This window comes from Pinus tabuliformis, chromosome 2_1, assembly GCF_031772625.1.
Source record: "Pinus tabuliformis cultivar Carrire ecotype Pingquan chromosome 2_1, CPIR1, whole genome shotgun sequence".
In the NCBI taxonomy this organism is placed as follows: domain Eukaryota; kingdom Viridiplantae; phylum Streptophyta; class Pinopsida; order Pinales; family Pinaceae; genus Pinus; species Pinus tabuliformis.
Window position 1 is genome coordinate 329,272,092 of NC_142299.1, and position 12,882 is coordinate 329,284,973.

General features: G+C 28.3%; 1 protein-coding gene across 2 annotated transcripts; it reads left to right on the forward strand.

Annotated features, from left to right (window-relative positions):
• Window positions 1-4,759: 4,759 nt before the first annotated feature.
• Window positions 4,760-6,783, forward strand: LOC149200173 (transcriptional activator hap3-like). Of its 2 annotated transcripts, none has more exons than XM_089399531.1 (2): window positions 4,760-5,504; window positions 6,563-6,783. In XM_089399531.1, exon 1 carries the CDS (start codon window positions 4,929-4,931, stop codon window positions 5,502-5,504), a length of 576 nt encoding a protein of 191 aa, XP_089255657.1. In that variant the 5' UTR covers window positions 4,760-4,928; the 3' UTR covers window positions 6,563-6,783. The 2 variants fall into 2 exon arrangements, with proteins under 2 accessions (XP_089255657.1, XP_089255656.1); XM_089399530.1 differs by lacking the exon at window positions 6,563-6,783 and adding an exon at window positions 6,277-6,532.
• The last annotated feature ends 6,099 nt before the right edge of the window (window positions 6,784-12,882 follow it).

Here is a 12,882-nt window from a genome sequence, read left to right on the forward strand (position 1 = left end):
GTAGGATATAGTTCCAAAGAAACATTTAATGTTATTAAATGTAAAATGATTCATTACTTCCCCAGCAAGCATATGTTATGTCCAAGTTTACATAAATAATCTGACTTCATAATGTATTGTTATTTATGGTTTATGGTAGGTACAGTGCATATAATATGTATGTAATTTGGAATGCTTGTTACATATATTCAAAATGGTTTTGTAACCCGTGCACATATAAGTGGATCAAATCTTACTCCCAAATTCTTTTACAAATTGTTTTTATGGGTAGCTCAATTCTTAAGGTATACATGCTATGTAAAATATTATGAGGTCTTTAGTTCGATTTTCTTTTAAAAATTGTTCATGGGTTAGCTCATTTAGGAAGGCATGTAAACATGTTATGGTGTAACTCACTTAACAATTTATGCAAGCATGTTATGTAAAATATGAAGCTATGGGGCACCTTGAGGACATAGTAAGGCATATACACATGTTTTGAAGTAGTGCTTGAACGTGTGGTTGTACCCAAAAATGCTATATCGAAAATGGTTTTGTGACCCATGCATACATAAGTAAATAAAAGCTTACCCACATTCCCTTCTTTTAAGAGATGTTCCTGAGGGGTAGCTCACTTGCCAATGCATGTAAACATGTTATGTGAAACATTTTGGGTTCTTGGTTCAATTTTCTTTTAAAATATGCCCTAGGGGATAGCTTACTTGACAAGGCACATAAATGTGTTGTGTAAAATATCATGATGTCTTTCATTTGATCCCCTAATTAACCTATGTCCAAGTTAAGAGTAAGCATAGTGGGCATAGTGTACCCACTCATTATAGTGATAGGTAACGAAATCAAGACATGATACACTTAAAAATTATAGTGATAGCAAATAGAATGGACTTTATATCACACGCCAAATAATTAATATGGTAGCAAATAAAATCTAATAATTGTAATATTAATGAACAAATTCAACCTTATATCAGATAAACACCAAACCACCCTAATTACAAATTCCATTATTATTATTATTTTATATATATATATAGATATTCACCTTGTTTGAACATCTTTCACGACCCTCTCTCAATTGAAAATATAACCCTTTTATTCACCCGTATAAATGACGATATCATTTAGATCAACGTGGGAACTTGTTACCGGGGAACGCTTTTCTTAATAATGAGGTAGAAAGGAAATAATCTAGTGCGGTAAGTGAATTTCTGATAATCAAATATTATTTTTCATTATTATCATGTAAAATACAATTAAATTTGCATATTAATTTATGGTGATATTATAATAAACTATGAATATAGCATGAAATTATGATATATTTATGGAACTTTAATATTATATTGTTTATGACTAATACTGTTTGGATATTAAACTCCCTCATATTCATATTATTTTTTAATACGAAAATAATTTTTTAAAATATAAAAATAATAAAAAATATTTTAGGTTTAAATTTGTATTATTAAATATAGACTAATAAAAGAAATTTAAATTTAATAATTTTAAAAATAATTTATTTTAGTTTTTATGTAGATATATTTGTTGTAATGTTATGATGATTAATTATAAGATAAATGGTTTTCATGTTATGAAAACCAATTAAAAGAAGCATGGTTTTCATAATTGAGATATTGTATTTAAATATATTTGGAATTTATTTTTAATATATACATTTATTAAATTTCAGTGTATTAGAGATAATAGGTTAATTGATTTTAAAATTAAAAGTGTTTGAGTTAAATTTTACTTAATTTTTAATTATTGAAAATTATATTTAAGATTTTAATACCTTTTTATAAAATTATTTATAGCATTTTAATATTTACTAAATTTTAATATAGTTTAATTTTTATTTTTAAAATTTTCAAAATTATTTATTTATTTTATTTAAATTTATTTTGAAGAAAAATATATTGATTGTACAGGAAAAAAATTGCTAATGATAAATACTGAAAAAAAAAAAACAAAAAATATGCTTATGATAAACAATACAAAAACAAAATTTAAGTATTTATGAAAGTGTATAAATTTAATTTTGTTTACAATTATATTTGATATTATTAACAAAATATACAAAGCTAGGCTTAAAATTAAGATAAAAAATTAAAATAATTTTAAAAATATATATTATAATTAATTAAAACTTATATAATTAAATAAATTTATAATTTTAAAATATTTTATACTTATATATAATTTTAGCATGTACAATTTTTTATTAAATTATTAACTAATTTATTTATCAATAATTTATCAACCAAACATCGTATCTAAAAATTTGTGATATTTTTGCTCCCAATATTTCTTAAACATATTGTTTCTATAATTTTTTAAATATAAAATATTCCTTCATAATCAATTACATACAATGAATTAACTCATAACACTATATGTTCTAAATTCTATATTTCTCTTTTAATTAATTACAACAAATTAACCAATAATATTACAAATTCTAAATTCTATACTTCCCTTTAATATATTTATAAACAATTAATATTTTAATTTAAAATAAAAAATAAACATATATATACTTATACTTTTCATATTTAATGTTATACCTATACTCTGACTCAAAAGAGGAATCAAATACATATTTATTATAATAGGTGTGAAGCACATCTAACAATACTTTTGTTTATTAGTTTTCAATATATAAATATTTTTGAAATTTTAATTATGACATTTTTTAATAAATTAAACTAATAATATATATATTTTTTCCCTTTCATATATTTTATAAATTTATATAAAAATATGTAATTTATATTTTTCAATTTTAATAAATATATAATATATTTTATTAATATTTATTTTGAAAAAATATGAAATAATTATTTTTCTAAAATAAATGAAAAAATAGCAAAAAATAATTTTTCCTATAAATATATCAAATTTAAATGTTTTCATTGATAGGTGGAGTGTCTAATTAATATTTAAATGTCTTTATTAATAGGTGGAGTGCCAAATTTAAATATTTTCATTGATAAGTGGAGTGTCTAATTAAGATTTAAATGTCTTTATTGATAGGTGGAGTGTCTAATTAAGATATAAACATATTGAATTTTCTAATAACAAAAATATATAAATATTTAATTAAATTAAAAAAAATTATAATTTATAATTAAAATAAAATTATATCAAATTTAAATATAATTAAGATGTTAAAATATGGAAGGTTCTAATAACAAAAATATATAAATATTTAATTAAATTAAAAAATTATAATTTATAATTAAGATAAAATTATTTCCATTAATACAAAAAAGTTTTTAAAAATTAATAAATTAATTTAATATAAAAAATTAAAATTAAAATAAAAAATATTTTAAAATTAAAATAAATATATTTTTATTTTTTATAATTATAAAAAATATTAAAAATAAATTTAATAAATGAATTCAATATATTTAATAAATTATATTTTTTTCTTCAATTTTAGTTAATATATTTTATTTTATTTCGGGAAATATAAAAATTTTCCCTATAAAGATATTTCTTAATGAGAAAAGCCAGGAATACTTTTCATTATTTTGAAAATGCTACTTACAATTAATTCTACATTTTCCATTATATAAGATTAATTAATAATAAATTTAAAACTATTATAATAATATATTGATTATAAATTTAGCATATTTTTTATGAAATTTATTCAATTTAATTTACATATATATGATTAAAAGATAAAATTAATGTTATCATTAATTTATTAAAACAAAAACGTCATAAATTTAAATTAACCAAAAAAACAAAAAACACATGAAATTGCAAGCCAAAGTTATATCATTATAAAAATTAAATAATTTTATGAGACAAGAGTATATAATACTATATAAAATAGTGTAATACAAATTTATATTTTAATAATAAAATAATTTATCATATTAAATATCAACTATTATTAATAAAAAAAAATAAAATTTAAAAATAATTTATAGAGAGAGAGGGGTTATGTAAGTTTGAGATGACTGGTACAATTAATTTGTAGTTTGAATAGCTCTAATTTAGGGGCATCTAAATTGTCAAAATCACTTAAGATTGTACTCACCCTAAGTCACACTAGTCCTTAACATGGTTAAATATTTCCTGTAGAATTTCAAATATGTGATCTTAGGTGACTTTTACACCATAGAGTGTCTTAACAAAACACCCTCTCATGATCTACTCTATGCCCCCACAGTGGTTGAGGTGGATTGTTAACTCCCTCACTACCTAGGTTCAATTCTCAAAATGACATACTTAACCTGTATTAATTAGGCTCAAAAAGTAGGCTACCAATACAAAAATTGTGACTCTCTCTTAATCATTAAGTCATTACTATTAAGAAAAAAAATCACTAAATGAAAAATATATAAATTCATTTTTTATTATATATTATTAAAATTTTATTTAGCCAACTCTAACAAAACATTCCTGATATAATAAAATAAACATTCCTGATATAATAAAATTAAAACACTGCAATCCTGATATGATAAAATTAAAACAATGCATATATATGGAAATAAAATAGCTAAATGATCACTTAAAATAAAATTATAACTCTTCCGAGCCATGCACGGCAAGGAGAATAAAGGAGGCGGGCATACACAGAGTAAGATAGGTATACCCTTTGTCTCCAGAGGAAGGGCAACTCACATTAAAAATTTGAATGTAGAAATGGAGAGAATGGTCTCTCCAAATTTAAAAAGTATAGACCCGACTGATTATTGTGTCGACAGATGGAATGATAGGAAGGGATGTAGGGTCTTCAGAGAAGTAGGGGCACATTTTCTTTCCCTTTCCGGCCTAGTTGTTCCCCACAAACAGCATTTCTCGTTGCCCTTAAATTGGAGTATGGGTGTGTGTGGAAGAGGATAGCATAGGATTTGGTTGGGTTGTATTGTATTGCGAGCGAGGAAATTTAGGGGGTGTGGCGTAAAATGGGAGACCACAGTGGTGGAGAGAGCAGTCCTCATTCTGACATAGAGTCTACCGGCATCCACAATAATGGATCTTCTTCTTCCTCAAAATCCATCATACGAGAGCAAGACCGGCTGCTTCCCATAGCCAATGTGGGGCGCATCATGAAGAAAACCCTCCCAACCAACGCCAAGATCTCCAAGGAGGCCAAGGAAATCATGCAAGAATGCGTCTCCGAGTTCATTAGCTTTGTTACTGGAGAAGCATCCGACAAGTGTCACAAGGAAAAGCGCAAGACCATCAACGGCGATGACATACTATGGGCCATGACCACTCTCGGATTCGAAGTCTACGCTGAGCCCCTCAAGGTTTATCTGGACAAGTATAGAGAACTGGAGGGCGAGAAACTTTCCATGAGCAAGCAGCTTCAAGTAGATCAACCTCAGCCGGACCTGCAATATCAGGCATGTAATCCTAGTGCCCACAACCGCCCACTGGTCATGACTTACAAGATGCCCTTGCCTATGCCTATGCATGGCAAGGGACCTTCGGGGGCAGACCCAGCAGCCACAGGACATGGTCGCCGTCCCTTCTAGGTATTATAAAGTGATCTGATCAATCTAATAATAATCAAAGTCTGCTGATTTTTCTTTCAGTCTTTCCTTCTGTTTTAATCTTCTAAACATACCTAGAATTCATAAGATGATCATCAATAATCTTATTGTTGGTGGGCCTTGTATATTGAAGCAGCTTTAAGGTCAGTTTTGTCCTAAGTTAGTGAGTAACTTTGTTGGATAGGTTCAGTCCATATGTAATGATATATGGATGTAAGTATTTTTATTGCTGGCCTCTATTCTCATGCTGTAATCATCCTAGATAAGGATGTCTGATAACGTTTGCCTACATGCTATTTGCTGTATTAGGGTTTTGGTATTCATTTCCTTTCTCTCTCTCTTTGTTACATGAATAGATCACTGATCTATAGTCTCAGTCCAGCACTCAGTGGTTGGTTCTGTTTTAGATCGGCCTCATGCCATTGTGGCCCATATGAATTAACAAGTTTCATGGATGTTCAATGATTTGTTAAAATATCTTGTTCTTGAGAAAATATTTTTCTTTATTTGTTTAATAGGATGATGTGTCCATATATGCCCTGGATAGGGATTAGTAAAATACAAATTTTCATTAAAACCCGGCCTGGTTTAATGGGATGTCTGCCTTCACGCTCATCGTTTATTGGCTTCATTTTATTTGGAGCCCGATGTCTGGGATACCGTGCAACGTACATATCTGTGTGTTTTCAGGAACCTTTATAAAAAAAAATCGTTTACAAGTTGGGTTCTTAAACTACTTATGCATCCAGTGCAGGTCGGATTATGCCCACAGGCTGGTTTGATTGACCGTGAAATGATATTAAACAATATTTGACAAGTTCGTTAGGGTTTGACCATGTATACCCTAATTTAAGTTTGACGTAGTATGAATATATTTGCAAATGAACATATGGATGAATATATCTGCAAACTTGTCGTTATACCTGGTTGAGGCTTTCTCGTTTTATTGCCCGGATGGTCGACTGTAAATGACAAACACCTTCGTGCTGCTTTCTCCGTGTATGGCGCCTCGTCTTACTGGACCAAATGTTTGTCTTCAGCCACTGGAATTTTGCGGCTCCAAGGCCTGCAATGAGCAATCTTGAGCAGAGCTGCTGTTTCTTTCAAAACTAGAGCTGAAAAGTTGAATCTATATGGTGCTTAATACAGTAGGAAGAAAGAAATGTTCTGAACAAGAAGAGATATGCCCAAATATTGGGCATTCTACCATGTCAAATACAATATCACTTTGTTAAGGTTTATCATCACATTCTACCATGTCAAATACAATATCAGTTTGTTAAGGTTTGAGATTACATTGAAATTGGTATACAATATCAGTTTGTCAAGGTTTATCATTACACTGAAATTGGTCACTTTGCTAAGGTTTGTCATTATATTAAAAATTAGTTGATAGGTATTAGCAAACCTCCAAATTTGTAACATTATCAATATCCTAAATAAATAAATTTCAAAACTAATTAACTGTATATCCATTTTAATTTTACCCTAATATTTTATCTGTGTTAACCAGCGATGAGCTTGAGAGTGGTTTAGAAGCACTTTGCATGTATTCTCTGCAACTTACCCAGGAAGTATCAATGAAATCAACTTACTATATAGGCAATATATATGTATCTGTGTTAACCAGCCATAAGCTTGAGAGTGGTTTAGAAGCACTTTGCATGTGTTCTCTGCAACTTGCAATCCCAGTAAGTATCAATGAAATCAACCTACTACTTAGTTGTAGAGTTATCACTGATCAGTGTACTCATAGTACTTATTCTGACTATTTGGGCACCCATCCCGTTCATTTGCAGTGGTTAAGGACAGATTTGTGCAATTCCAAGTCGTTCATTTACCAAGGAAGGTAGTATCCTTGTCCACTTGGATCCCTTTTATATCATGCTTGTAGAAACGAAAGTAGAATGTAAGTCTTCTCGAACATAGCTATGGCCATTCAGAGAAGTATAGGGTAAAAGTTATGGCCATCCTGAAAAGTTATGCAAGTTTTATTTCCTAATATAGGAAGATTCTTGTTATTATTCACTTCAATATAAAAATATTGAAATGGTTTTGCCCTTTAGATTGGTAAGAATTATTCCACTTTTAATTTGTTTAAATTTTTTACGACATATTAATGTCTCCAGAAAATATGACCAGATGGAATAGAATAAATGCATTCCCTACTACCAGAATTATTATACTTTGACCATCTCTTTTTTGTAGTTATATTGTTTTTACATCATAGATTTCATGTAATGTATATTTATTATTATAATGAATTATTTTTTTAGGATGATTAACTTATATTGACTCGATCTTAAATTTAAGAGAAAATTCAAGGGATCTACTTGGGACCACACTAGCAAAGCCTAACTCCAAAGATCCAAGAGACCTCCTCATAGGATAGGATTTTAATGAATTATTATTTATAATTTTATATTTATTTTTAGTTATTTGGTCTAAATTATTATTTATTTATTTTATTTATTGTTATATTAAATTGTGTGTGTTTATTATTTTAAATTAGAATTTTAAACTTTTTAATATTAAAAATACTTATTTGTCTAAGGGGTCTTGGATATACGGTGATATGCTGTTTTGTTAAGGTACTTCTTGATGTGAAATCCCCGGTTCAATTCCGCAACCCTTCCCCACCCCAATCTGAATAATATAACATTAGACATGGTAAAGACATAGCCTTGTCGAACTTACAAAAAAATATAAAAAATTCCTGAATTTAGGCTTATGTGATCCATGAATATAAATGTAAGAACATCTTCCGAAATTAATCACATAAGAGCTTTTAGTCCACTTTTTTCTAACCATCTAATGTGGCTCATCATCATGACAAGATGCAAAGTAAAATTATGACTTTTATGTGATTAATTCCTAAAAATGTTCTTACAAATATAAAAAAATATTTATTTAATTTTATTTTTTAAATATAAAATTTAAATAAATATTTATATTTAAATAAAATTGATTTTCTTAAAAAAAAAAAATATATATATATATATATATATATATATATATAACAAATTATTTAATTTACTCAAAATTATCTAAAAATAAATCTACTTATACCTAATTTATCAAATAAGTTAATGATATTTAATATTTCATATATTCCCATATATCTATCGGTCACGAAGAAATAATTAAAACTAAAAATTCAAAAACTATAACCTACAAAATATAAATATAAACTTATAACCTACATGAATATAAATATATAAATATAAAATTTTGATTATTAACATATATATATAGTAACTTTCATATATAAATTTTAAATTGGTTTATATAAAAAAATATTTCTATTTTTATTTTTATTTTATTTATATTTATCAATATAATATAATCATTTTTCTTTAAAAATTAATTAAATTAAATTGTATTCCTTTAATAGCATTTTACCATAAAAATAATCTTATTTATTTCACATTACTCTTTTCTGTTAAATTATAAAAATCATATATACATGAAAATTGATACATCCACAATTAATCCTTAATACCTACTTTATATTCCTCCCATATCAATACTTACTACTTATACTTGCTTTATACTTACTAAAAAGCAAGTAAAATCACTCTTGATAGGGAAAAATCCATTCATCAACTCCATAAGATGCTGTATATTGAGTGTTGGAATCTGTAACTGAGTGTGAGTTTTTCTTTGCAATCTAAATACCCAATGTGTTGCTTCTGTCTGAAACCGAACGTATCACTTCTCAAATTTACAGTGTAAAAATGACAGTACAATTTTAATAAATCAAAGAAAACTCGAGGCGATTTCCATACCTCCAGAACCCTGACTTAAACTCTACCATTTTGGAGTCTGGGTTTAAAATTAAATCTCAAATTTGCAGTTTTACCAAAGACAAATGACAATCATCATCTGAAATTCATACATATAAATTTGGATGTGAGTGGGTTCTTATAAATCCATTGTTCTTGAATTATTTACTAATGCATAAACCTATCAGTACCGGCCTCGTATATAAATACCCTACTTCGACTTATGCAGTGTTTCTTCAACCTGCAGTCTGACATCCCTCCCCCACCGCATATAAACTCGAGTACTAAAGCTAGATATTTAGCTTTGCATCCAGTTTTGGAACCTGTGTCAAAATCTCAGGGAGATTCCCGCACTCCTAAGAAAACCCTTGCGAAGCAGTCGTGTTACTGTTTATCCATAGCTGTGTTTGCTTTGTACTTTGCTTGGAAAAGGCACTTGCATACTAGGGTTTGCATTATTTTTCTTCCTCTAAATGAACTGGATATCTCTTTCCATGACTATCTACCGTTTCTGTTCACTGCTTGCTTCTAGGGTTTTTGCATTGTTTTTCTTACTCTAAATGAACTAGATATCTCTTTCCATGATTACCTACCGTTTCTATTCACTGCTCGCTTCCTGAAAATGTTTATGGCTGAATCGTACTCAACACAGCATCCACCTTCAGTTATTGTATTGTTCTGGCCTTTTATACTAGATCGAATCTCCTCTACTTCGCAACTTTCTTCACCTTTGGACTAATCTTGGCGACACTACCCTCCTCAGAGTATGAGGAGCTTTACCTTGCACTTCCTCCTTCAGATCACTGTTGAATCCCAGAATAATACGACGCAGCAAGTAATCATCCATTTGTTGACTTGATCCCAGTGCAATCCTTCTCTACGGACATTCAAAACCGCTTTTATTGCCAAATGTTTAACATGGTTGACAACCTGCTAGGGTTTTTTTCTTAAATCCTTCTCCATGGATGTTGGAAAGCACTTTTATTGGGCTTCTCTTGCATAAACCTTCGACGTATTTTTTGTTTTATTCTACATGTTCGAAATCGTTTTTATTGGGCTGCTTTTGCATAAATCTTCAATGTAGTTAGCAACCTGCTAGGGTTTTTTCATAGCTGATATTCTTCTCTCTTAAAATTTGTCAATAACTAGCTCTTAGCTCTTCAACCACACACTTCCATCGATCCATTTAGTCGAGTGGATTGTGGGATCCTTACATTTAAGGTTAGAAGAGCGCTGCCTGTGTTTTTATAACCAAACGATTCATTTTCTTGGCTGTGTTGTAATAAAATGTAACAAAATATGGAAACGTATTCTTTTTACTAATAATATTTATATGATAAAGAAATTGAGTATATAGAATTTGATAGTGTTTTTAGTTATAATGAACTGAAATTTATATTTCTTATTGAAATCAGAAAGAATATTTATCTAACTGTATTTAAAAATTAAAAATTGTTTTTCTTTTAAACATTTATATTTATATATAAGAAAAATAAAATATACTTACCAGCCCTGGTCATTTTCTCACCCCAAAATGCAAAATGTATGGTTGCTAAGATAGATTTTATAAAAATAAAAAATAAAAAGAAAGAATTAAATGCCATGAAAGGGTATTTTTTTTTAATGATTAGTTATGTCATATTTTCCTTCTAATATTCCCAAAAGTCCGCTCTTTATGATTGAAATTTTGTTTGGACACTGAATTTATTTCCATATTGTTCTTATTGTAGATGTCCAAGTAAGATATGTTATCAAAATAAGTTTTCAATCAATTTAACTTGTTAGAAAAAAATGTCATACTACTAAATTTTACATATCTATGAATCCATTAACCCAATCTCTAACGGACATGGAGTCACTTAAAATTTTGATTATTAGAAATTCTTTTATGTAATGCCACTTTTAGTAAAATTGGGAATACCTTCCATTTAGCCAATTTTGAACAGAATTTTAGAGTTTCATTTAAATATATAACCCCACAAACCCTACATAAGCAAAGTGAACTCTAACATCCTCCATGAAAAAAAAACCACTAAAGAGATTTCTCAATATATGAGTTCTTTATTTCTCTTGAGACCTTTTCTTTGGGGTACATTCAATTTCTGATTTGGTGTTCAACTTAGAGAGGAAAGATTTTCTTCTTCTCAAACATACTATAATTTCTTGTGAATTACATGGCTCTTGAGATGCTAAGAGGTAGTGTCCTATGTGCTTTGATGAATTTATCTTCAAACCAAATCTTCTTACAATCTAAGGGCGAGTACAAAAAGTTACTTCATAAAAGTTTTGCAACAAAACATATAAACATTTTAAATTTAAAAAATATATACATGTTCTAAGAGTGCACATGTGTTCCTATTTGAATTTCTTCAACCCTTATAAACCCTCCAAACATATTTGAATCTATGTTGAAAATATATAGTTGGTAATAATGCACATATATTATTAATGCATGTGCATTTCTCCCTCTATTAATTTTTGTGTGTATAATGTGTCTTATATTCTAAAAATTCCCTCCCACCCACACCTTATTTTTCATATTTTTCTTTTAGTGAAAGGTGCATTTTCTTCTTGATTGAGTATGATGATGAATAGAAAAAGCGAGGTTAGCATCATTAGCATTCACCTTATTCTCATTTCTATATAAGATTTATGCTAAATATCATATTTATATTTGATTAATTCTAAAATTTAAATGTTTTATAAAATATTTTTATTATTGTTTAAATGGAGTATTTATTCTATAGGGATGGAGAAAAACTTTGATCCAAACCCAAACTTTATATACAACCATCCCCACTAGATCCATACACAAATATTAGTCATTTTTTATAGGAAATTACAAACTTAATTGGTGACCATAGGAATATTGGAGAGTCATATCATGTTTCCCTTGCCACTTCACTCAACAAAAATTTTGCTTCCATTGAATAAACGTGTAATTATCGAACAAATTTGAATAGAAGGGTAATATGATATAGTACTACAAAACAAACTTGAGGAATGAAGAGATGAGATATCTATGTATCATCAAACAAAACATTATCCAACTATTTATTAACACTAGAACCAACAATCCCTTTGATCCAAGAAAAAATTGTCGTTGCATCGAGTAGTGACCTTTCATATATTCAAAGGAAACTATACAAATAGGATATTTATAGTATGTGATAAACCTACATGTAATAAAAAGAGCTTCCATTATATTTTATAAATAAATTATAAAACAAGTTTATTTTAGTTCAACTTGTCAATTATTTTGACAATAGTGAATTCCAAGGAGTTGGTCTTAGGTATTCTTAGCGTTGATAAAGGACTAGGTGACACACATTAAGAATTCTATCTCTTCCTAGAAATGTAACTAAGCACCCCCAAACCACCTCATGAGCTTTCAGACAAGATTTATGTGAGCAACACTAAGATATCCACATTGACACTTATATACTTCAACATGGTGTATTTGTAATAACATTATTTTAAGATCCACTTATAGATGATGCTAGAATTTTAGGGGTGGGGCCTTTAATCCACTCCATTGGTTCTCAACAAGCCATGACATCTAGACAAGATGGTCA